Here is a 24,858-nt window from a genome sequence, read left to right as displayed (position 1 = left end):
AGAATAAAAATGAAGTCGTCTCATTTTTGTCTTGAACGATAAATGTTAATGGTTAGCTATTATTTTAATATCTACTATTTCATTCAAATTTAAACTCAATAGCTCAAACTTTGTATCCCTTAATTCAAATTTGTTGAGAGTTTTTCACCAAGTTATGTCCGTTGAGCAGAGTTCTCAAGTTCAAAGGTTGTGTGACGGTTACAGTAACATTGTGCTCGTGACTTAATTAAGGTGGACTCTTTCTTTCGGTTGGTTAACTTTTTTAAGCTAAAATGCTAAATACTGGGCCGGCCTAAGGGCCAAGCAACTCAAGCAAGGGTTTTAAGTCTCAATATTTTGGATAAAAAAAAGCCTCTAAAAAATTAATTTGGTTATAAGTATATTATATTGCAAATGAATTACAGATATTTGCACAGCTTAACTGATTATCAAAAAGACTTCAATTACTCTTGATCATGAATTCAAATTTTGATCTCCACAAAATTGATTTCATATAAATATTCAGTTAAAAAAAATTAAGACCGCATTAAATTTTTTGCTTTAAGTTTGTTAATCCGTTAGACCGGCCCTAAGTGAAGGTATTGTTTGTAACAATAGTGGCAATAACAGTATTGTCGTGGTCAGTTTTTGTTTGGCTTTACAAGTTTGTTATGTTGTAGAGGCAGAATTAAGGGCATTCTTATGGGAATTACCCTAAAGATTGATAAAGGGATTACAAAGGTGTTAATCTGAATCAGACTCATTTCTATCTACTCAATTGGTTTAAATTTAAGGTGTTCTTCTTCTCATCTGCAATTGAGAACTGTTGTGAATATTTAAAATTGTATAATTTTTTTTTTTATTGAGAAGTGTTTAGAACATTTTTTAACATTAACTCTATCATTGGATAAACACAACGTGAATATTAGACTTTGAAAATGAGTCTCACATAAAATGATAAGATTCATATAAGATTATATCCAATAAATAAGTTAGTCTTAGAAAGATGATTGAAAAGATAGCGTTGCTAACATTCATCTTTTCAATGACTCTTCTCTTTTCATTGTGCTCAAAGAAGCTAACCATACAATGGATATGTTGACTTTTTTGTAAGATTAATTAAGTAAACGATCTTTATAAAAGTCAGAATTTTTTTTTGGTTACATGAAATTTTAGGGTGAGGGGATGGTGCCCCAGTCCAAGGTAGGGAAGACCTTCGGGCTCAAAGAGCATTTACAAAAGTAATTACATTTACCTCCCTCCAAAGGCACTAGTGGGGCTCGAACCCGGGTTCTCTCGAATTCAAGACCTGTCTTTTTACCACAGACTAAACCTTTGGAGTTTTATAAAAGTCAGAATTTGATTTTAAGTCTCTACAAAAAAAAAAAATATCGTACTTTTTGGTTTTTAATACTTATTTTAATAAATGTTCATTATTATTATTATTCGTTAAAAAATTGTCTTAAGCCTAGGTATATGTTGAGTCATCCTACTGGTCTTTTAACCGTTTTAACAGAAATTGAATTCGTAGAAGGGATGAATCACTATGAGGACATTTTTTATGTGCTTTAACAAAAGTGAAAAGTAACAACAATATCTATAGGTAAAATAAATTAAATTCTCTTCCGAAGCATCCTAGAAATAATGTGAACAAAACAAAAGTTGAAAAGAAAAAGAAAAAGAAATCGATCCCAATACGCAGGGAAAAATGAATGAATTGGATAATGCTTTCTTACAGGCTTCCTGCTTGTCCATTGTTATTCCAACAGCATCTTTCTGAATTAAAAGCCAAATTTCTCTTTATGCTTCCTTCGTTTTGAAACCTTTATGTCCTTGTGCCATTTTTTTTCCATCCTTTTCCTTAGCTTTTTCTTCTTGTCATTGTTAAAGATACTAACAACACTCTTTAATATTTACTTTTATATTGAATGAAATACATATGAATCTTATCATTTTATGCAGACACATTCCTAAAACGATATAACCCACATCGATTTCACAAAATAAAAGAACAAGTGTTACAAAAAATTTCTTCTTTTAGTGATGCTAATATTACCCTTATTCATATGGAGCACATAAGTTTTCTCACTTAACTTGAACCAGCTAGGTTGAGCTTAGATTATGGAATAAAAACATTATTCCATAAATTATCTAAAGGGGATACACAATTTTGAGGTTTTTTCTCACTCTATTTTTACCCTTCTTTTATTTAAACTATTTTATACTTTTCATAATATTATTTAAATTCTCAATTAAAAAATTAGTTAACTTTCATTAAAATAAGAACAATCGACGGACAATCACAACAATATAGGACACTATAAAAACTTATTTTAACTTTATATAAAAAATATTATATTTAATCACAACAATATAATATTTTTTCCATTAAATTTTACCCTTTATTTAATTAATTTTTAATAGATAAAAAATTAAAATTGCATTAAAATTTAAATCGTCTGATTTTGATAACAAACGGCTATAGCTTGACTGCACACAAACCGACTGCATCCAGTCCATTTCCAAATTTTCAGCATGTAGATAAGCTAAATTAATTATATCACAGCGTCAAGTAGAGTCATAAAAAGCCAAAGAAATTAAGCACAATATGAAGGGATACATTGGGGGTGGACTCACTAAATATTATGGTACCGTTTGGTCCGGCTTTTTTTCAGTTTTTCTAAGTTTTTAAGGAGAAGTTAGGCCAGACACAATATCAATAAAGTACCTTCGAAAAAAAGTACTTTTTTTAGAATGTATAAAATTGAATGGAATGAGCTTTAACCAAAAGTTGTTGAATTCTACTTCAAAAAACTATTTCTCCCCAATTTATTTCACAAGCACCTATCTTCAACTCCCGCCGGCAACCTTTTGTTTTATTTTTTCAATATGCTTTTTTCTTCCATTTTATTTATTTTTTTTTTTTAACCGGTCCATTTAATTTTTTAATAAGGTTCCATTTAAGTTTATTATCTATCTTTTTAAGGAATTTTATTATCTTTTTATCACTTATATATTAATTTCAATATCTTTTGATCATCACAACCTCGCAAATATTTGTATTCACGCCGTCAATGAATGACACCGAATATTTTTATTCCCTTTCTTCAACCACGGAAATACACACACACGTTAGCGTTTAGAGTAATACTTTATGTTCTTCTTTCTGTTTTTTTTTTGTTATGCTAATGCGTATAATTTTTGTTAGTGTTGTGTAATGCGTATAATTATTTTTATAAAATTTTGATTTTAATTAAAAGTACAAGTGTAGTTGCCTAAAAAAATTATACTTATATATAATTTACACATTTGTATTGTAAGAAACTATGCATATCTTTTTCTTATTAAAAAAACTAAACATATCTTTTTCAACGACACCAACAATGTAACAAATATAATATTATATAATATAAATTCTTATCTTTTTGACCAACACTAAAAATATGGCATTCTTATAACAAAATTTGTTATAGAGTATAATTGAAAAAGATACTGTACAAATTTGTATTTATGTTACACAAAATAAACGTCATTGAGTAAATATAGTATTGGTAAAAATATATCTTTTATATTTTAAACATTTTTTCCCTCCAAAAAATATTTTAGATATTTTTTTATTTATTATGTTAATTCATAATGAATTTAAATTTTTTTTATTTATAGACAATGCATAAATATATGCAAGGTCCCGAGTACCCCAGACACCATCAAAAAATAATAAATTCAAAGTTTTGTACAATATTTTGTCAAACAACTTTTAACTCAAAAATAACTTTAGAACTAAAAAAAAATAAAGAAACCAAACAGATTTGACATTTTTCTTAAAGAGCTTTATTTTAACTTTGTTTTAAAGTAGCTTTTAGACCGAAAAAAACCTGGTCAAACGGTACCTATAGTCACATCATGACTTTTTCCTGGGAACGGTGTTTTGAATTTGATGTTCTTGAGGACAATTTGGGTTAAAATTCATAGAATATTGCTGCATTTGTCCAATTTTATGTCTTCAATGTGTTAATTAAAATACATTATTGTTAGGGTCAGAGTAATCTTTATACTTCCTTTTAATATATTTTTGTTTATAATTTCTATTTGTCAGCTTCTTCCTGTTTGATATCGGCTTATCCTAATCGGGCAATCATAGTAAAAAAAATAAAAAAAATAGACATTTTTATAATGATATCAAAGAATAAGAAACAATAGAACATATTTGAATAAGAAATAATGGTTTTTTCTTTGAGAGAGATAGATTATCGTTTTTTATTATATATTTTTATAATGATTATAAAAATACATAATAGAACATATCATACATCTAAAGATAGCATGGAATGAAAGATATAATAATAAAATATAATAGTTTGATTCAAGTTCAGGAGATAAGGAGGCTTTTTGACTTATCTGTTTTAAAAAAATTTGACGATGGCAGAGATGTACTCTTTAGGTTGGGTGAAGGAGGGGAAGCTTGGGGGAGGAGGCGGGGTTTGTTAGCTTGGGACTAGGAATTAGTGAGGGAGTGTAGGTCCTGCTTTCTAATGTCTTTGCAGGATATTGTTGCAAATGTTTGACAGTGATGCTCTAATGTGGGCGATAGTTATACCGTCCGTGGTGCGTATCAAATGCACATGAGGCAGAAGATGCATAGCTATGATGCAGTATTGGAGGCTGTTTGACATAAAAATGTTCCTCTGAAGGTCTCTATATGTGTGTGACGCCTTTTATGCAATCGGTGGTCTACAAAGGACAACTTGGTGTGCCGCGGTATTATTCCGATTGATTCTCAATTGTGTGTGTCAGGATGTGGGTATAATGAATCGGCAGATCATCTTTTAATCCAATGTCCTATTTTCGGTTCTCTTTGGCAACATGTCAAGGCTTGGATTGACGTGCATTCAATGGATCCCCATCATATTTTCAATCATTTTACTCAATTTGCTTATTCTTCATGAGGTTTTGGACTCTGTCGTTCTCTTTTGCAACTAATTTGACTTTGTAGTGTTTGGGTGTAATGGAATGAAAGGAATCACATGTTTTTCTCTAATAAAGCTAAATCTATTATGCAATTAGTGGAAAAGGTAAAAATTTCTTCCTTTGGATGGTTGAAAGCTAAAAATGTTTGTTTTCCTTTTGGTTATCATATGTGGTGCCTTTTCTTTGTTTGGGTATTGATTGATTGTCTTTTTCATTGTTACTTCAGGATGTTTGTTGTAGTTTTGTTCTACTCTTCTAAGAACACCTTGTGCTAGGGAGTAGATTTTTTTCCTTGTAGTATTATATTTCATTTTGGCTTGTTAATTTTTTTTTTCTTCCAAAAATAAGTTATAAATGTCGTGAAAATAATGCCGAACAAATGGAGATTAGATTTATTTGGTTTGGAATGACTAGGCTTTAACCCAACCATCGGAACAAATAAACCACTTGGATTGATTTAAATTGAATTTTGATGTTCAGAAATCATTGGTTTGATTATTACACCCTAGACTACAAAATCCTAATTATTTTCACATTAAAATGCGAAAATATGTTGTTTGTCTATTTAATTAGGGAGTTTCTATGGTACATCCTTTAATTAAGGTGTACCAGTACACCTATTTCATAAATTTATAAGTTAACGATAATTTTTATGTGATAAAGAGATATTTATCGACTTTTATATTTTAGAAAATATTATCCCATAAGAAAAAACATCATTTCATTTTTTATAAGAATTATACTAAATTTTTTAACATTTTATTGAAAAAAATAATCAATATTCACTATTATGAGTAATAAAAATTAAAAAAAAATTGAATTTTGCTTTGCCGACACTTTTGAAAAATAAAATGTAATTATTATAATTATAAATGATAGAAAATATTTTTTTTTGCTAAAGAAAATAAATCATTAAACTATTCATTTAAATACACGGGTGTACTGATACACTCAAAATTATTGAGAGTACCATAAAAATTGCCATTTAATTAATCTCAATACACATCATAATAATTAGACAAAAACCATGATGATGTATACACCCTAATTTGTTAATACAAGTCATTTAAAAATGTGAACCACTACTTCCCCATAACAAATGTCAAGTTGTGTCTTAATATTATAAGTACACACTATACCTCTCTTTCAGGATACAATATCCAAGCTGTCAACATAACCAATGACATAAACGGAAAAACTATACACCTCTCTTTCAGTACGTACCATCTTCAACAAGGAGGGTTCATCCGAAATACTCCCTCCGGTCTTTTATACAAGAAACAAAAGACATAAAACATCAAGACCAAGAAAATACATTGAAAATAGTTATCTTATTTAATACATCTCTACATTTAAAAAATATTCCATGAATACCCCTAAATTAATTATTCTTTATTCCACCAACTTACTTACTTTTAATATTCTCTCTCATAATAAATAAGGGCACAAATGAAATTTAGCTTCAAATATACTTGAAACTTGGTTAATATTTCTTATAAAAAGGACCAAAAAAAAATTCACTTTTGTTTCTAATAAAAAGGACCGGAGGTAGTATTAATTAAGATCTTATACCATAATGATACTAACTAGGTAATGTGTACAACATGGGCGTTGACACCATGGTCAACTATATATAGCTGTATTTTTCCGTCGAAATATTATTGGGCATTTACTCTGCATAATATTGTTGGGAGGCATATAAATATAAATGTACAAAGGTTAGTGTAGGGTCCCATACCAACGGGGACAGCTAAATTTGCATTGGACCAACCCTAAGATTCTTTTACCTTTAAAATAGAAACTTCAACTGAACCCACACACGATTCGAAAATTAAACTCAGAATGAATGATGGTCCATAACTCTTAAACTCAATATTGACTAATACGATCGATCCACCATATTGGACTGCAGAGTTCTCGTTTCAGAATTAATGGAACAGAGTGTGTGCCCAAGATATTCATAAATCCTACTGTTCCTAAAGTCAAGTCACCAATTGTTGCTTATTTATGATATGTTTGCCTTTCATCTAGAGTTCAAAATTGACTAAAAGGAGTTCCATGTACATATTTTCTTGATTACGTAACTTACAAGTTGCAAGTGGAGATAACGTACCCCTCATAGAAATTAGTAAAAGAAACATCAATTGTATTTAGGAAAATATTATCTTATGTTCTTTGGACACATGTTATGTTAAAATACATAAAATAGAAATTATGTATTGAAAATTGTACCTATTTACTCCACCTGTTGTCAATTATAAGCATATTTGATTTTTTTAAATTCATTCAATTAATGATAAGTATTTATCAAGAAGTTAAGAATTAATTTCTCATAATAAATATTTGCTATTAATTGAATTCTTAATATGTGTCGTAAGGGCACAAGTTAACATAACCCTTGTATTTATTGTAAAAGAAACCTTCACCCTCAATTTTTTTTTTTTTTTTTTTTATACAAAGCTACTATGAAACAAAGAACAAAAACAAACAGAAAAAGAAAAAGCTACTATCATTTTTAAGAAGTTCAAAGAGGTTAGCAGGGGATGAGTCATGAAGAACAAGACCATTATCAAATGAAACTCTAAGTTTCGCCATGAAATCTGCGAACCGGTTCCCTTTTTTGAGAGTGTGAGAAACTGTAATATTACTTTGAAGAAGCAATTGTTTATGTTCTGAAGAAGGACCGCATAAACATGATATCTCTCAATATGCCATTAAGAAGATTGACGTAAGCAAGAGAATCAGAATAACAACCTAGCTCCATATAACCCAAATATTGACCTAAGATAAAAAAATTATCTTCTGTATATATTTCATTTCAAAACCATTGTCCATTTGCTAAAAAGCAACCTTAGTCCATAGATCTCATAATCTAAATTATAGTAATATAAGTGTATAACAATACGTAGACATTGACACTGATAACATTATTTTTTCCCCATGAGACACTTGATAATATATTTTTAAACAATGTTCAATGAAACCAATTAATATAGCTCCTTTCATCCAGGCCCACCGGTCGACAGAAAGCAACCTATCATCTTTCAAACCGGCACTTTCACATGCAGTAATGATTGAAAACAATTGGTTGACAAGGTCTAGCAAGTTGATTTCTTATTTGAAGCAAGCAAATTGACTTAAATTAAACAAGTAAAAGTTTGCATGTGTATTGTAAACCAAGTTTTTTTAGGGTTATGATAACAAGTATTTTAAGGATTTAAAAGAGAAAAGGATTTAAAAAATTTATGTAGAAAAAATTTCGTTTTGAAGTTTCAACGTATTTAATATACAATTCCTCATAAAAAGTTTCTCTTTTACTATTTCCCTTTTTTTATACTATTATATCGGTCTCCTATTACATGTATCATTTGAAATATTTACTTTAAATTATTTTCATTTTATAACTATTATTGTTTTTGTTCATTTATTAAAGTAATTATAAGTATGTGGTTGGCACATAATAAATTAAATACATTGATGTTTTAATTTTGATATATTATTGTACATTAAAAATATATTCAATCATTTTCCTAATAATAATACAATACAAATCACAAATTAAGACACATAATATTATTATGGCACGGTATTTATTAATTGTACCCGTAGTTAACAATATATTGTTCTCTGTATAATAAATAGATTAAGATAATATTGTTCTCTTTATAATAAATAGATTAAGATAATTTAGAAAAAGCTAATACTTTTGACAACAATAAAAAACAAGGAACAAAAAGTTTCTAACAAAATAGGACTTAAAAACAGAAAGAGTAATTATGTAGAAAACATTTAGGGATAGTTTGGTATTTTCTTTCTTCTGTGCGTAATACTATAAGAGCTTAGTCGTCTTAGTGAGTCAAACTCAGTTAGAAGAGATATTGCATAATATATTTTAAATGTATATATGAATCTAACTCATTTAGTAAAGACATTGCATAATATATACATGAGTCGGAGTTCAAATCCCGAACAACCCACTTATTCACTTTAAGAGCCGAATTTTTAGACACCATTCTACATATTTTTTTTTTACAATAACAATACAATATTCATTTAAATTGATAGAGTACATCATTCAACATTGCTAAAAACGTAAAGAATAGTTTTACAAACAAACTCACAACATCCAAGTTAATAGCATACAACGACAAAATGCCTAGAAATAGTATGATAAAATCAAAGTGACCATAATATTTATGCCTCCTGATCTACAACGTTGACACCAAAATCATTGATTGAATAACCGATCTTTCAATAGAAATCAAATGAACACCACAACAGACGAGAAATCAAATGAACACCGCGACAAGACGAGAAATCAAAAGAGTTGCACAAGAGGAAGAAAAACACAATGCCACACTCGAAGAAATTGCCACACTCAAAGAAATTGAAATGTGTGAAAAGCCATCCTTATTTAAATTGTGTGAAAATCCACCACAAAGAAAAAACATAGATATGTATGGAAATCACTTATTTAAATTGAAATGAGAGATAAAAAAGATGAAGAGAGATGATTTTAGATCAATAATTGACCCAAACTACCAACTCAATGAAGAAAATGGAAGAGAGAACCTAAAAAGATAAAATTAAGGCCAACTTATTAAAGAGGGAGGACCCAGAGAGAAGAAGTTTAAATGATACGTGTGAGAATAAACCATTAAACTATTTGACCCAATTTTTTTTTTTAAATTTAATACATTACTATTATTAGTGTAAATTAATTTTTTTGCGTGACTTGTAGTCAAAAGCATAAATCTAAATTATTTAAACACATCCACACAAATAGAAAAATGTAGAAAGAAGATAATAGTTTTTTTTTTTTTTTTTTTTTTTTTTTTTGTAAATTATGTATATTTCTTATTTATTTATGTATCTAAGTAATTTATATTTGTGGTTGTAATCAACCAAAAATTATCCATACATCTAATGATGTGGATCCAACAAGGATTCACCATACAAGGATCTTTGACCTAAGTGTAAATTTCTTGAATTGAGATAGAAAATGAAGGAAAAAGGTAGAAAATCTAAGAAAATTAACCAAACTAGGAATAGAAAGAAAACATACAAATGGAATTAGATGAGAGGTGGGAAGAACGATCGCCACATTCAAGATGAACGATAAGATCGAATCGTAGATCCGTCACAAGAATAAGATGCTCTTGATAAGGATCTAGATTTGGTTCATCCAAGAACCTAGAATAGCAATTCTAACTCTCCCTTCAATCAAAGATTGAAAATATCAAATTGTACTAACCTCCTTCAAAATGATAACAAAGTTGTTATTTATACCTACTCATTGGCCATCACATATAAGGCCCAATAAGGAACTAGAAAAAAACAAGGAGCATTATCCAACACTAAAATAAAAGTAATCTAATGTTTTTAAACTAAACACTATTACAATTAATATTCACTAAAGAGAGTGTAAGATAATATGGATTATTATTGGGAACAATCTTGGTGTCCAAAAATAATGAGATTTGATCTTCAAGATTTCCCCTTAATTTCTTCACCCTAGCCCTTGTCATGGGGCCACCAACTCCTTTGATATCAACTTGTCGACTCTTGTAACTCGTTCCTTGATCCTCATTATCTAACGACAGGCTGATTTTCTTAATAAAAAAAAACTAATGATATGTCGTGACATCATTTAATTAACAACAAACACATTAATTATTATATTTATTAAATAATGTGTTACCCATTATAAGATGCATATGTATTGTGGTATAGGGTACTTGTGGCAAGATATGGTGAGGAGGATGGGCGGTTGGAGGTTGGGGGCCGGAGTGTTTCTACTTGGTGGAGGGAGATAGCGAAGATTAGGGACGGAGTAGAGAGTGACATGGGAGGCTGGTTCGTTGATAATGTATTTAGAAAGGTGGGGAGCGGTTCAAATAGATTGTTTTGGCATGACAGGTGGTTAGGCGATGTCCCGTTGTGTAGGCGGTTTTGTCATTTATTTAATTTAGCGTTGAATAAAATGATTACAGTCACTGAGGTGTTCTGTCTAGGATGGGAGGTAGGGGGAGAAGCGTGGAGATGGAGGAGAAGGTTATGGGAGTGGGAGGAGGAGTTGCTAGGGGTGTGTCGCTTTTTACTTAACAATTTTGTTTTGCAGACTGATGTTACTGACAGGTGGCAGTAGCTCCCTGACATTACGGGGGGTACACTGTGCGTGGAGCGTACCAAATTCTAACTACTCAGGTGGCTATTTTCGGTGATGAAACGAGACATCTTGTTTGGCATAAGCAGGTACCTTTGAAGGTCTCTATTTTAGCATGGAGGTTGTTGCGGGACAGATTGCCTACAAAACATAATCTTTTGAGGCGAGGTATTATTCAATCGGCGGACATTCAGAGTGTGGCGGGGTGCGGGAACAACGAATCAGCCCTACATTTGTTTATTCACTGTGATATTTTTGGTGCTTTATGGCAACATGTTAGGCATTGGCTTGGTATCGCAGGAGCTGATCCCTATAATATACATGCTCATTTTATTCAGTTTACTAACGCTATAGGCACTTCGAGGTCCAGACGCTCTTTTATGCAGCTTTTGTGTGTGTGAATATTATGGAGCGAAAGAAACAACAGATTATTCAATAATGTTCACACTCCACTGACAAACTTGATGGATAAAGTTAAATATGCAGCTTTATGGTGGCTAAAAGCTAATAATGCTAGGTTTGTTTATGGTTTACAGACTTGGTGGTCGAATCCTTTACGTTGTTCGGGCATCGACTGAGTCCTGTTACTGTTTTTGTAATCAGATATTTTGTAATTTTGGGGTAATCTCTTGAGTACACCTTGTGCTTTTGAGGACTCACCACCGTTGTTAATATAGTTCCATTTTTTCTTCTTCTTCAAAAAAAAAGATGCATATGTAAAATAAAATAAAATTAATGTATATAATATAAATTAAACTAAAAATAAACACATTTATCAAAATTAGCAAATATCTACAAACCAATTTTTTTTTTTGAGCAGACAAACAAAATAAATTTTGTATACTGTTAAAAATAAGTAATGTATAAAAAATAATATAAAATTTGAACATTCCCTTTCTCCCAATTGAAAACAAAAAATCCCTTTCCCCCCAACAACCGCGTGAACCGTGAACTGAAGAAGAGCACAAGCAGTGTTTTTCTTCCGTCAGCAGCATCATCATGAAAGGAACGAATGAATCTGTCTATTGGGTCCACTCCACATATTGGAGCCCAGGACGGACCCACTTGGCCTCTGTTTTTTTGGTTGAACCAAGGCTTTTCAATCTGAACTTGTTGCAATTGCATCGCATTTGAAAAGAAAAGCAAGGTGAAGTTTCCCAGTTCCACACTAGCAATGTGATGTTAGGCATGTGATTGGTTCTGCAGTAAAAAAAAAATATATTTTGAGTGAATTGGCTGTGTTTGGTAACACAAAAAAGCTAACTTATAGTTTGTTAAATTAGCTTATAAACTCGTTAGATGAAAACGTGTCGTGTTTGGTAATAAGCTTTTTTCATGAGCTTATAGCGTTTTTTGAAAAGCTATTTCAAGTAGCTTTTTAGCTTATAGTTGATAGTTTTTTATATTTTCTTCCAACTTTAACCCTATTAATTTAAATTAATTATTTTTTTAATTAAACAACTACCCATATTCATCTTTATAACCGCCCCATTTTTTCCCTTAAAAAAATGTCAGGTAGTTTTTTTTAAGGAGCACTTTATATATATATATATATGTATTTTTTTTTAAGAAAATGTTTTATATTTTGCTATAACTAACCTGCCGTACCATAAAAAAAATAACTACCCTATTTTTTTTAAAGGAAAAAATAACTAGTCTTTTGTACGTTGTAAAATTTTATATATTCTAACTCATCTTTTGTTTCCACCTTTCTCTTAATTTTGGGATACATGAAGCAGAGATCAAAATTGTCGATGATTTTTTTTTTTAGGATTAAAGGTCGAAGAATTTTTTTATGGAGACTAAGACCAAAAATTTGAATATTTATAGGACCAAAAATATATTTAACTATAATTAAAAATATTAAAAAATATACATTACAAAAAAATGTGTGTCTATTTGTATATTTTTTTTAAAAAAAAAACATGTCCTTTTATGCCATTTTATACTTATCAATCACTTCAACAACTAATTTTACCAAACACATTATTTTTAATAAGCAAACTTTTCAGCTATAAACTATCAGTTATCAGTCATCAGCTATCAGCTATCAGCTAGCTTATCAGCTATCAGTTATTAGCTAGTTTATAGCTTATTTTTACCGAATAAAGTCTTAATGAATTTGTGTAAAACTTTGTAAAACTGATGATTAATTTTTAGAGAATGAATTGTGTACCTTTCTCGTGTGGAGTAGCCTCTTGAAGAGGCGGTTGGTACTTCAAGGTGAATGAGATGTAGTTAGGCAGTTACATTACGCCATAAACAATGTACTATTCGAATCATCGTTTGATCGTGATTGGAAGGTTTAAATTCGTTGCAGGTTCTTTTTCTATGTTCGGTGCTCTTACATGAGCCTTGGTGGTTCATATCTGAATTAAACGTTTATTGAAACTTTTAAACTTAGGATCGGACCCAACCCAATTTGAAACATATGCGTTTATTTGAAAGTGATTTTAGTATGAAATTAAATTCTAGAAACAAAAGCTCAAATCACAAGTTAAAATCAATAATGAAGATAAAATTAATTTTACTCAAGAATAACAAACACGTCAAAATCAATTTTACATTTTTAAAATTAAGTTTAACTCTGAAAACTAAAGATATACCGAGTGTAAAAGAGCAGAAAAGAAAACAATAAATAAACGATAAAAAAATAGATTGTTTCTTTCGAACACAAAAAGCTAATCATCTAAAAGATATGATTATTGAATTGAAAAATTCAATGATTATGATTACTAATTTTTTTTCAGTGATTAAATTTTTTAATTATTTTGCATTTAAAATGAATTTATCTCACTTTAGTAGATTATATACTTTTCTTTTTGCACCACCCAAAAAAAGATACTTTTTTTTTTCTTTTCAAAAGAACGTACTCGATTTTTCTAGCCACATGTAAGAGTGGAAATAAGTTAGTTCTTATTAGACTTTGAAAAAAAACTTTCAATTAATAAGTTTGACCTAATTTTAAAATTCAAAGAACAAGGCTAACATATAACATGTATAAAACTTATGACATTTTAAAGACAGGTATGACATGTTTTAGTCTTATTTATAAGTTCATCATCTTCTGACTTAACTCGGTATAAGCTAAACAAATAACTAACAAACCAAAGTGGCAAAGAGATTCGGTTCATTTATGAAGGATGAATAGTCACTAAACGATGGTGGTGGTTTACATTAGAATAGAACTAGAACAAGAATTTTGAAGAGTATGGGCATGATTCGTTTTCAAATTAAATTGGCAACAAAACTAATGAAACCAGCAAGTAGAGAGTGGTGTTGTCTCTCCTTCACGTACACACGTTTTCATTTTTTTTAGCACAGATAAACATTGGTAGTACTTCCATGAAAATGGATGAAATCAAATCTTATTTCAAATTATAATGACGTAAACTATCTAGACCATAGACCATTTACATTGACATTAAATCTCACATCCTTATCTCAATGGATAGACATATACAAATCTATTCATTAACGAATTATACGAATGACTAAGCAAAATATCAAGCATGGTGTGTTGCCTTATTTCCTTCCTTCAGAGACTAAGGTGAATACCACTTTTTTTTTTCTTTCCTTCCTTTCTCTGTTAGCTTCAATTGACGATAAATAAGAAGCATCAAGTGATATTTTTTTTAAGAACGTAGATAGTCTACCTAAAATTGACATCAGAGACATCACCAAGAGATATTTTATTAAGAAATAGAAAAAATATGTTTAATTTGAAAATATATAAACAACTTTTCATAAATAGAATACGTAAACACAAGTATAACAATTAAGATCAACCGAGGAAATAATTAAACCATTATTTTACCCCCTTTAAATATGTGAGACGGTGTCATTATTATGGACGTTCCTACAAATTTGGACGCTCAGTTCTGTAAGTGAAAAGAGACCCGTAATAAATTTTTTTTTTTTTTTTAGAGAACAATGTTCTATTTAAATTATTTAAAAGATAAATACAAGGTGTCGTATATATGCGATACACCCAAATGTGAAAATCACTACCTTATACATGAAGAATCCAAACCACCCTCCCAAAAAAACACTCACCTAACACCAAAAGCAAGAGGACCCGATTCTAATGGGCCTAAAACAAGACAACGGGAAGAGGAAAATGAAATCAAATCAGGGAAGAAGAAAAGGAAAACCCCTATGGAGTGATTGTGATGGAACGCGTGGTATTAGGGAGAAAGAGAATTTTTTTTAATGGGGTAGTACTTAATACTGTGCTATAATTTTTTTTCTGAGGCCCGTACCTGGGGAAGACCCGGTTCCATTGAGCTCCTTACACATCCCAAAGTCTGGCCCTAGTCATTATAATCATTGAATGCACTAAAATTACACATCAAAATGTAATTTTATGCATCATTTAAGGACTAAAATGACTAACAATAAACATTGTTTAAATACTTAATTTATTCAAAGTGGATTCAAATCACATTGCATGTTGATATTACATTCATGATTTATATATAGAGTTATAATTAAGAAACTAGAAAGTATTGGAATAATATTTTCCCACTTAGGCCACTTTATTTCCTTTACAAGGAGAAATTTAGATGAATTGATCTCTAACGGCTTATAAGAACCAGAGTCGGTTTTAAAGTTTAGAGTTGTGTTATTTGAACATTTATATATGTGATAACTTTTGTGACAACTAAAATTTTATAAAGGAAATGAGGTAGTGGTACAAAAACCAAAGCAATAGAGAAAGAAAGTAAAAAGATAATGTGAGTATGAGAGAGAAAATTGCGACAAAAGTTGTAAAAAATGGTTGTTCAAATATCATTTCTCTAAAATTTAATACACACATATGTACCTTACAAATTATCCATCTAGAGGTGTTCACGCCGACAACTTGAAAATTGAACCACGATATAATAATAGTTGTCTCGTCAGATACAATTAATAATGACATAATCAAATAAGAAAAAAATAGAGAATAAAATAAAATCTTAGATAGTTAAATCTTATTTTTCCTCATTCTCCTTCAAATAAGAAACCTAATACAACATACTACCTAATACAACATACAATTAAAAAGGATAAAAATAGGTTATGCACAATGCTTGACATAAACTGAATAAGAGAAGTGATGACTATGATATTGATATATATGTGTATTTACAAGAAGTACGATCATTTATACCACTGTTGGTATTGTTCGAGAAAGGGTGATCGAGTTTTCAATGTTCTTGGTGTTTTTGGTCAAAGTGACCCCCTTCTCTCTTGTTTCAGGTCCTTTTATACTGAGAACCCCCCTCTTCCTCAACTGTCAGTTTTCCTTGGTGCCAACCTCTCACTTCTCCTTTAACCGCCTTTAAGCGAGATGCGTCTGTATTTAGGCGAGATATTTCTCTAAACTCTAGTGGAACCCTTCCTCTTTAGGACGGGGGTATGGTGCTATATGTCGTATAATGGTCCAATATGAATATGATAGTAATGTGGCCAGTAAGCCTGTATCATCAGATTAGGGACCCCTGCCAGCTCCACGAGAAAGTGCAGTTTCAACACAATGGAAAAATCTATGGACATTGTTTTTAAAATAAAATAAAACTATGGTCATGATATCATCAGATAATTGATGGAGTTTTGAGTATGAGTAGGCAAACTCAAATGTGGCAAAATAAATATGGAAGCACTAATATATCGTTTAACTGTTTTACGATGGAGTAAAGTAAAAGTTCATAACATAGTTCAATTGACAGGTATATTTAGTATGTAGTTAGGGTTTTGATTTGAATTCCAGATTAACTAACAGATTACTTAACAAAAAAAAAAAAAAAAACTCAAAATCACATAAAAAGCTAATTTTATTCCATACCTCAAAGTTTTTTTATTTTTTTTTGAATAAATGTACCTCAAAGCTCAAACTGAATAGAAAGCACCAATAAAAATTATTTTGTAACCTAGAAAAAGTCTCCAGTATTGTCTGTAGTGGTTTTTGTGGTTTGTTGTTTAGGCGGTTAGCGATTACTCACAGCACCTAAAACACGTCGAACAGTAGTTAATTATCATTCAAACACTTTTTAAATCGTTTAAATTGATTTAAAAATTCATTTACCTGAACTAAAAAGTGCATGCATGACAATGGAGTATTGTTCACGCCGAATGGTAATGAATTGTTCTTCTGTCTTTTTTTAGGTGCTAAAGAGCAATTGCCAAAGGTTTCTTATTCCACTAGTGGGCCAAAGTTTATATTTGTTGGGTCAAAGCCTCATTTGAGAGAGTTACTATATGCACCCAAACTTTTTAATATATCTCTTGTAGTTAAACATTCATTTTTTTTTTGCTTTCATAACACTCATGTTATATAGTTTAGGATGTGTTTGTCCAGACTTATTTTTCTTCTTCTCTTCTTAACCTAGGAAGTTGTGTCAAACAGTATTTTTAAAATGATCTTAATTGAAAAAATAGTTTATCTTTTCATGTATAAAAATTGGGAGCCCCTAGCTATAAAATTATCTTAGTTAAAACTTTAAGACATTGAGTTTCTGAATCCTCTCTCATTTATATTGTTCAACTTCCACTTTTTCAAAGACAATGAGTTTTTAATCCTCTCATTTATATTGTTCAACTTCCAATTTTTCAAACAATGCAAAACTTCTAACTCACCTCACACTTTCCACAACAATGTTTAAGGGTTTACACTTCAATAACTATCAAATATAGAAAACATTGTATATTACCTGGTGTGAAAATAGATATTGAAAGGAGTTTTGGCATTTTGGTTGTTGTACTTAACAGTGGAAAGCAAGGGATCAAGGGAGCTCCATTGTATTGACTTTTGATATTTAACTGTGCGTTTCTGTCTTCAAGGTTCAACCATATAAATTTTGTGTATTCATACTGTTCTCATCATAACTCTGAATTAATTGCATTGCCGTTTCATTGTTTTTGTTTTTGTTCAATTTCTGGATTTGTTTCTAGTATCTTGTTTGTGTGCGTTTTTTTTTTTTTTGTATTTGTTGTAATTGACTCAAAATTGATGATAGAAGTTCGATCAAAATCGTGTCGAGATTTGGAGAAACGTGGCGCGATTTGGCTTAGAGTTTTGGAGGTTTTGGTTCGACATTGTTTGTGGCAAGAGAAGAAATTGTGACACTGTTTTTTGAATAGCAGTTAGTTCCTATTGTGTACGAACTCATAAATCGTGGCACGATGGTTGGGAATTGTGGCAAGATTTTCTCTGGATACATGCTCTATTTAAGGTGTTCATTTTTCACATTCTAATAGAGCTTCAAGAGAGAGAAATTTAGGAAACCAAATGAGGGGTTGAGAGCGTCCTTTGGTGAGTGTTTTTTTTTTTTTGCGAAACATTTGTAAACACTTTGGGGAGTTTTCTCTTTCCAATTGAGTTTTTTTTATCCTTCATCTCTAGAGGAAGGATCAAACAACTTCCTTTAATGTTTTCTCATAGGATTCATTGTGAGTGTGTGACTTAGAAAATGGGTAGAAATTAGAGTTCGTCATGTATGAGCTTTTAAGCTAATTTCTTGAAACCTCTTTGTATCATTATTTATTGTAGTGGACCAGAGACATGCCGTCTCCGATCTCTCTTATACAGTCTTTTAGTTGCCACGTGGCATGGAATGATTGGTCTACGTGGCACACCGTTAGTTTTGGTTTTTTTTAACTTGCACTCAACAGAAGGACCAATAGCAAAACTTTTACAAAGTGCAGGAACCAATGCCAAACAAAAATAATGTAGGGACCAATAACAAAATATGGTGAAAGTATGGGGACCAACAACATATTTAAAACATTTTTTTTTTTTTTTACAAAGATAGTGGTGAAACTAAATGTACTATAAAAAGTCCCAACACACATTTTAGCATATCATTTGAGCGGGTAGGTTGAGCTGAATTTGAACATGGTAGAATAATTTGGATCATAATTCAAAGTGTAACTAATTCAACCTACGATCCTGTCCGGTTCTAAAAACACTGGTTTACTAGTATGAGATACTAGCATATTTCAAGACATCATTGACTTGGGTAACTTGGATATTGTGTGACCCGAGTTTCCCGAGCATTCCATGACCCGAATTCTCATTACTCAAATGGTTTCACTCATTCCCAAAGTAAAAATCCAAAATGCCACTACGCATGTTAACATGCGCCAGTTGTAATATGTACTTATGTTAAGTCACGCTACGTGACTTAACTTGCGCTAGTGTATTCTGAGCGTGAGTTAACCTAAACTACGTGACTTAACTTGCACTAGTGTATTCTGAGCGTGAGTTAACTCACACTAGTTGGCAGGTGCAGAACTGAAGAAGAAACGTTTTTTGGTCTGTGGTCAGTTTTTCAACATTTAATCCACACGTTTTTAACACTATTTTACATGTTTTTTTTATTACATTAATGGTGTTTACAACCTATACTACCATTCCCACCTATAAATACCCCTCCATACTTCCATAATTTCTCACACCATATCACTTTCTCCCCCTCCTCACTCTCTCCCTCTATTTCTCTTCTTTCTTTCTTTTTCAATATTCTCTTTGGGGGAAAAAGTGATCAATCTTCGTCGGGGTAAAATAGTGAGTAGCCGACTTGGGGAAGTGATCGACCCTTGGGATAAGTTTAAATCTGCTTTTGTAAACCCCATAAACTTTCTACCGTGGGTAAAAAGAATCTTTTTGGGGTAAAAAAAAAAAACCAGATTTAAATTTAGCCCAAGAGTGGATGATGTATTTTCTCCAAGAAGGCTGCTCACTATTTTACTTCAAGATGATTGGTCACCTTTTACCCCAAAGAGGGAGAAAATAAGTAGTGAATTTGAATAAATTATTGTAAGAATTATTGTATTGTATGAATTATTAAAAAAATGAGATATTGTTATATGCCTCAATTTTGTTCATTCCTTTTTATTTTATATTTGCGTTTATATTCTAATTTTCTATTTAATGAATAAATATTAATTTAGTTCATTTACTTTTATTTATATTTGTATTTATTTAATGAATAATCTCGAATCAATATTTATTTTAAGAGCATAAATAAGTTAGAATAAAGTAAATCAAATAATTTGAATACAGTAAATAAAACAATTTAGATTAATGTAAACAAAATAATATAGATTAAAGTTAATAAAAAAATTTAGAATAAAGTAAAAAAAAAAAAATTAGAATAAAGTAAATAAAAAAAATTAGAATAAAGTAAATAAAATAATTTAGAATAAAGTTGATAAAAAAAAATTAGAATAAAAATAATAAAAAAATTAGAATAAAGGCCTAAATGTAACCAAAAAATAAGAATAAATGCCTAATTGAAAATTATTTAGTGCATAGGTTTCATATGCACTAAATGCAGTCAAAAAACTCAATAAAAGTGTTGAATAACCGACTAAAGTCCAAAAAATGTGTTCTTGACCACCGGTCAAACTAGTGTGAGTTAACTCACGCTAGTGTTAATCCTGGGCTCAAGAACACACGTTTTTTTTTTGACTTTGTTCAATGCATTTTAATTGTTTTTACACGTTTTTGTTAAGTTTTTACACGTTTTTTTTACCCTATACCCATAAATACACCTCTAAACTTCCCCATTTCCTCACACCATCTCACATTCCCACTCTCCTCCTCACTCTCTCCCCCCATGAATCTTGTTCCTTTCCTTCTTTTTTTCCTTCTTTATTTTGGTGCATAAAGAGAAAGAATGATAAGTAGTGGAAATGCTGGGGAAAAGATAAGTAGTGAGCAGCTTTCTTGAAAAAAGAACTAGATTGGGTAAAACTAAACATGCAGATTTAGTTTTACCCTAGGGAGCTAGGTTTTCTGGTGGTTTTCTTTTAGTTTTACCCCAGAGATGTCGATTTTTTGGTGGTTTTCTTTTAGTTTTACGTTAGGGAGGTAGGTTTTCTGGTGGTTTTTATTTTTTGATAGATTTAGTTTTACCCCATTGTAAATGTAATAAGAATTATATTAATAAAACGATATTTTATATATATTATTTTTGTTAATTGTTGCATTTGTTTTATGATTGATTGCGTATTAAATTAAAAATTCGAATAAAGTCAATAAATAAATTGCGATAGCGTGAATTTGAATAAAAATTGCGACAACATGAATTCGAATAAAAAATGCGACAGCGTGAATTCGAATAAAAATTGCAACAACATGAATTTGAATAAAAATTGAGAGCATGAATTTGAATAAAAATTGCGACAGCGTGTATTGAATAAATTCGAATAAAAAGTCAATAAATAACTTATATAGTTGATTCTCAATAATACATGTTCCTATCATTACATTACATTCCGGAATTTATCTTCCAACTGCAACAATTATCTTACCCTTGTTGTTGGAGTGTTGTTTGATTTGAAGTTATAGGAATTTTGGAGTTGGGTAATTTAAGAGAAAAATGAGATTTGTGTGTTGTTTGAAAATGAGGTTCTCCCTGAATTACAGCACGTAGCGTGACTTAAGTCACGTAGCACAACTTAAGTCACACCACGCATGTTAACATACATAGGGGTATTTTGGACTTTTACTTTGGGAATGAGTGGAACTATTTGGGTAATGAGCAGAATTCCCATGACACTGCTAGCAAAAATCTCCCCTAGAACAGCCTAATTGATTTGAATATTCACATGTTTCCCATTCTGCTTTCACACAGCATTGGTTGCATACACGCAACATGAACACACGAGAGCCAATACCTTTGACATCATCACACTCACACAATCAAGAAAATTGATTTCCCATATTTAGGAACTTGTACTTCCACAATTCACGCCGCAAATTATTTTAAGCAAAGTACTTAAAAAAACCAGAGAAAACAAACATAAGGGTAATGTAAATTATATAATGATGTATGATTAATGATCATTCTATGCTCTTATCTTAAAAAGTTCACGAGCAACAAGCATGTGGACAAACGTCATGTTTACAATCTTGATGAATGAACAGCTAGGAAGTAGCTATAACAAAGTACAAAACTTTACAAAGAGACAAAAACAATACAGATGGAAACTTCATCTATCACTATCTGCTTTGTAATATAAAATGCTGGATATAGAAAAGCAATGTTGACACCACTCACATGCTTACCAAGTATTGATATAGATAGATGTATGTCTTCCCCCATGTGGTACCACACACTATTTACAAATGCATACACTATAAAATATTGTAGCAACACTTACAAACAAAAATGAGTTAGGTAGGTAGAAAAATAACTGCAACTAGTAAGTAATTAAGTTCTTTTCTTTTTTTGTTTCTTTTGGTATAATATATTATAATTGTTTCCTTCTTAGGTACAATCTACCATAGCTAATAGTCTCACAGTAATGGCAGAGAGTATCTTCATGAAAATCTACAACAAAGCTTTTATGGTATCATCACTAACTCTGATTACAATCAACATAATGGTGTGTGCTACTGTTATCATAGGCAAAGGCCAATGAAATTAAACAGAAAGCATATTGAATAGGGATAAACAAATTAGCAAAACTTGTAAGACACTAAAGTAAATATACAGTTAAAAAAAAGAGAGAAAAATAATTGATGAATTACATTCATGAGTGCCAGATTCCATTCAACATACTGCGGAATCTGTTTGTGGATAGTTTCTTGACAAGTTTTTTAGCATCACAAGATACTTCAGCATCTGCTAGTTTGTCTATGTTTTTGGCATAACCAGAGCTAACAATCTTTTTCCTTGCACTATTGCAACTTGTCAATGACATTAAGATAGAGATTAAGAACTTTTTGTTACCTGAATTTCCCTCTTCTGGATCAAGCAATTGCAGAAGCAGGGCTATGTTATGATCATCTTGAACAAACCTCTTTCTATTTCTAGGTACCGTGACCATGCCGGAGAGTGCTTCAGCTGCCATTTCGCGAACTTCAAATGATTTCGCATTGAGAAACTTAACAAATTCTACCATAAAACCGGCATCTCCCATTGCTTTCTTAGCTTCTTCGGATGTTCCAGATAATCTAAATGCCACTTTCAAAGCTAACTCTTGAATCGAAACTTCACCGTGTCGAACATAATATAGCAACTGATCCACAAAACCATAACTCATTAAAATACTTACAGAGCTAGATGAAGTAAAACACAAACTTTCAATAGCCCTCATTGTTATTTCCTTTGTTTTTGAAGAATATGACCATTTCGGATCTAAAACACGTAACAAAGCACGGATTCCGCCTTCTCTAATCACCATTTGCCTAACCAACTCATCTCCAAAGGCAATATTCTGAATGAACCCTATTGAATTCACCTGAATTGCTTCCTCCTTTGATTTCACTAGCCTGATAAAAGTCGACACCGCATCCTCCTCAACCATGAATCTCTTAACTTCCTCAACACCAACAAGATTTCTCAACACACCACAAGCAGGACCAACCAAATCCCCTTTACAATCATCATTCCCACAAATATTCAACAACGCCGTGACACCACCATGAGCCGAAACAGCCCAAGCATTATCCGAATTCTCCGTCAATTTCATCAAACACCTCGCAGCCGCAACTTTCCCCAACTCACTCCCACAATCCAAAACCCGGATCAAAGGCGCGATAACACCAGCACTAATCAAAACCCCTTTATATGAATCAAAACCAGCAAGAACACAAACAACCTTAGCACTCTCTTCTTGGATTTCCACCTCATTAGAACCCAAAAACCCAACAAGAACATGAACAACATCACTCACATCAACAACAATAACCTTAACATACTTTTCATCCTCAACAACAACCTCAAGAAGATTCCTTAAAGCTTGTTTCTTCATACCCAACTCACCAATCTTCATCCTCGTCAAAATATCTCTCACATAGAACCTCATATCCTCTTTACAAGCACCAAGACACGGTTTTGAAACAACAAGCGCAAACCCATTTGTCAAAATCCCCGTTCTATAAATCTCCGAAAGCTTCTTCGCTAAACCATCGAGTTTCGAAAACGCTACGTCCAAATCACTCTGCATCAAAAGCTTCCCACTGTACGAGAAATCAACGCAACGCTGACCCAGATCGTGACACTCCTTCACCGTCGCTACTATCGAAGTTACTAACCTCGAAAGCGACGGATTCTCGCCGGAATCACTATTCTCGGCGGCGATTAAACCTGAATGAAGCTCTTCAAGCTTGTTCCGAATGAGTTGCCATTTTCCGGCGAAGACCCTGATCGAGAGCGTTAGAGAAAGTAACGAACAAATGAGTTCCAAAGCTCGCCGGAGTCGGCAAGCTCCGGTGGGTACTCCGGCCAGTTGAGATTCTCCGGTTAACTCTTCATCACCCATTTCTAATCTCAGTTGTTGCTGAAAACAAAAACATCCATTTCCGGGGTAAAAAACGAACTTTGCGGCAAAAAATGAACTTCCCGGCGAAAAACGTTGGATTCGGTTATTGTAAGAATCTGAAAAACGATTTAATGAAGAAAATATAGAGAGAGAGAGAGAGAGAGAGAGAGAGAGAGAGAGAGAGGTTGTTTTTGCAGATCTATAAGCTTATCCTTAGATTACAGTTGATACAGTCATGGAAGGTTGGACTCTAGTATGTGCATTTACTGAAACACCCTTTGAAGGTGTGATGTTTTTGGTTGTTTGTTAGTGCAATAGTGTCATTACAGATTGTGAAAAGTGCAAGTGAGAGACTGTTAAGGAAGTTGGGTGTCATTTAAAAAAGATGACTGAATCATGTGAGGTGTGTGTTGACGGGAAAGAGAGAGATAGGGATTTATTAGGTGATGTTTATTGGAATTTTGGATGGAAAGTGTTGATTTTAT

At 31.5% G+C, this 24,858-nt stretch overlaps 1 protein-coding gene across 4 annotated transcripts; it reads right to left on the bottom strand.

Moving 5' to 3' along the window:
• Positions 1-21,318: 21,318 nt before the first annotated feature.
• Positions 21,319-24,535, bottom strand: LOC11429521 (U-box domain-containing protein 40). Of its 4 annotated transcripts, none has more exons than XM_039833244.1 (2): positions 22,840-24,535; positions 21,319-21,781 (listed from the first exon to the last, which is right to left on the bottom strand). In XM_039833244.1, exons 1-2 carry the CDS (start codon positions 24,371-24,373, stop codon positions 21,666-21,668), a joined length of 1,650 nt encoding a protein of 549 aa, XP_039689178.1. In that variant the 5' UTR covers positions 24,374-24,535; the 3' UTR covers positions 21,319-21,665. The 4 variants fall into 4 exon arrangements, with proteins under 4 accessions (XP_039689178.1, XP_039689180.1, XP_039689179.1 ...); XM_039833246.1 differs by lacking the exon at positions 21,319-21,781 and adding an exon at positions 21,850-21,881; XM_039833245.1 differs by lacking the exon at positions 21,319-21,781 and adding an exon at positions 21,914-22,437.
• Between the last annotated feature and the right edge of the window lie 323 nt (positions 24,536-24,858).

Source organism: Medicago truncatula, chromosome 4 (assembly GCF_003473485.1).
Source record: "Medicago truncatula cultivar Jemalong A17 chromosome 4, MtrunA17r5.0-ANR, whole genome shotgun sequence".
Lineage (NCBI taxonomy): Eukaryota > Viridiplantae > Streptophyta > Magnoliopsida > Fabales > Fabaceae > Medicago > Medicago truncatula.
The sequence above is the reverse complement of the archived record's forward strand: the minus strand, read 5'-3'. Positions and strand labels throughout refer to the sequence as shown.

What these genes read in the sequence shown, in the direction of transcription:
- LOC11429521 (XM_003608206.4), bottom strand. Translation starts at nt 24,373, where the DNA reads ATGGGTGATGAAGAGTTAACCGGAGAATCTCAACTGGCCGGAGTACCC.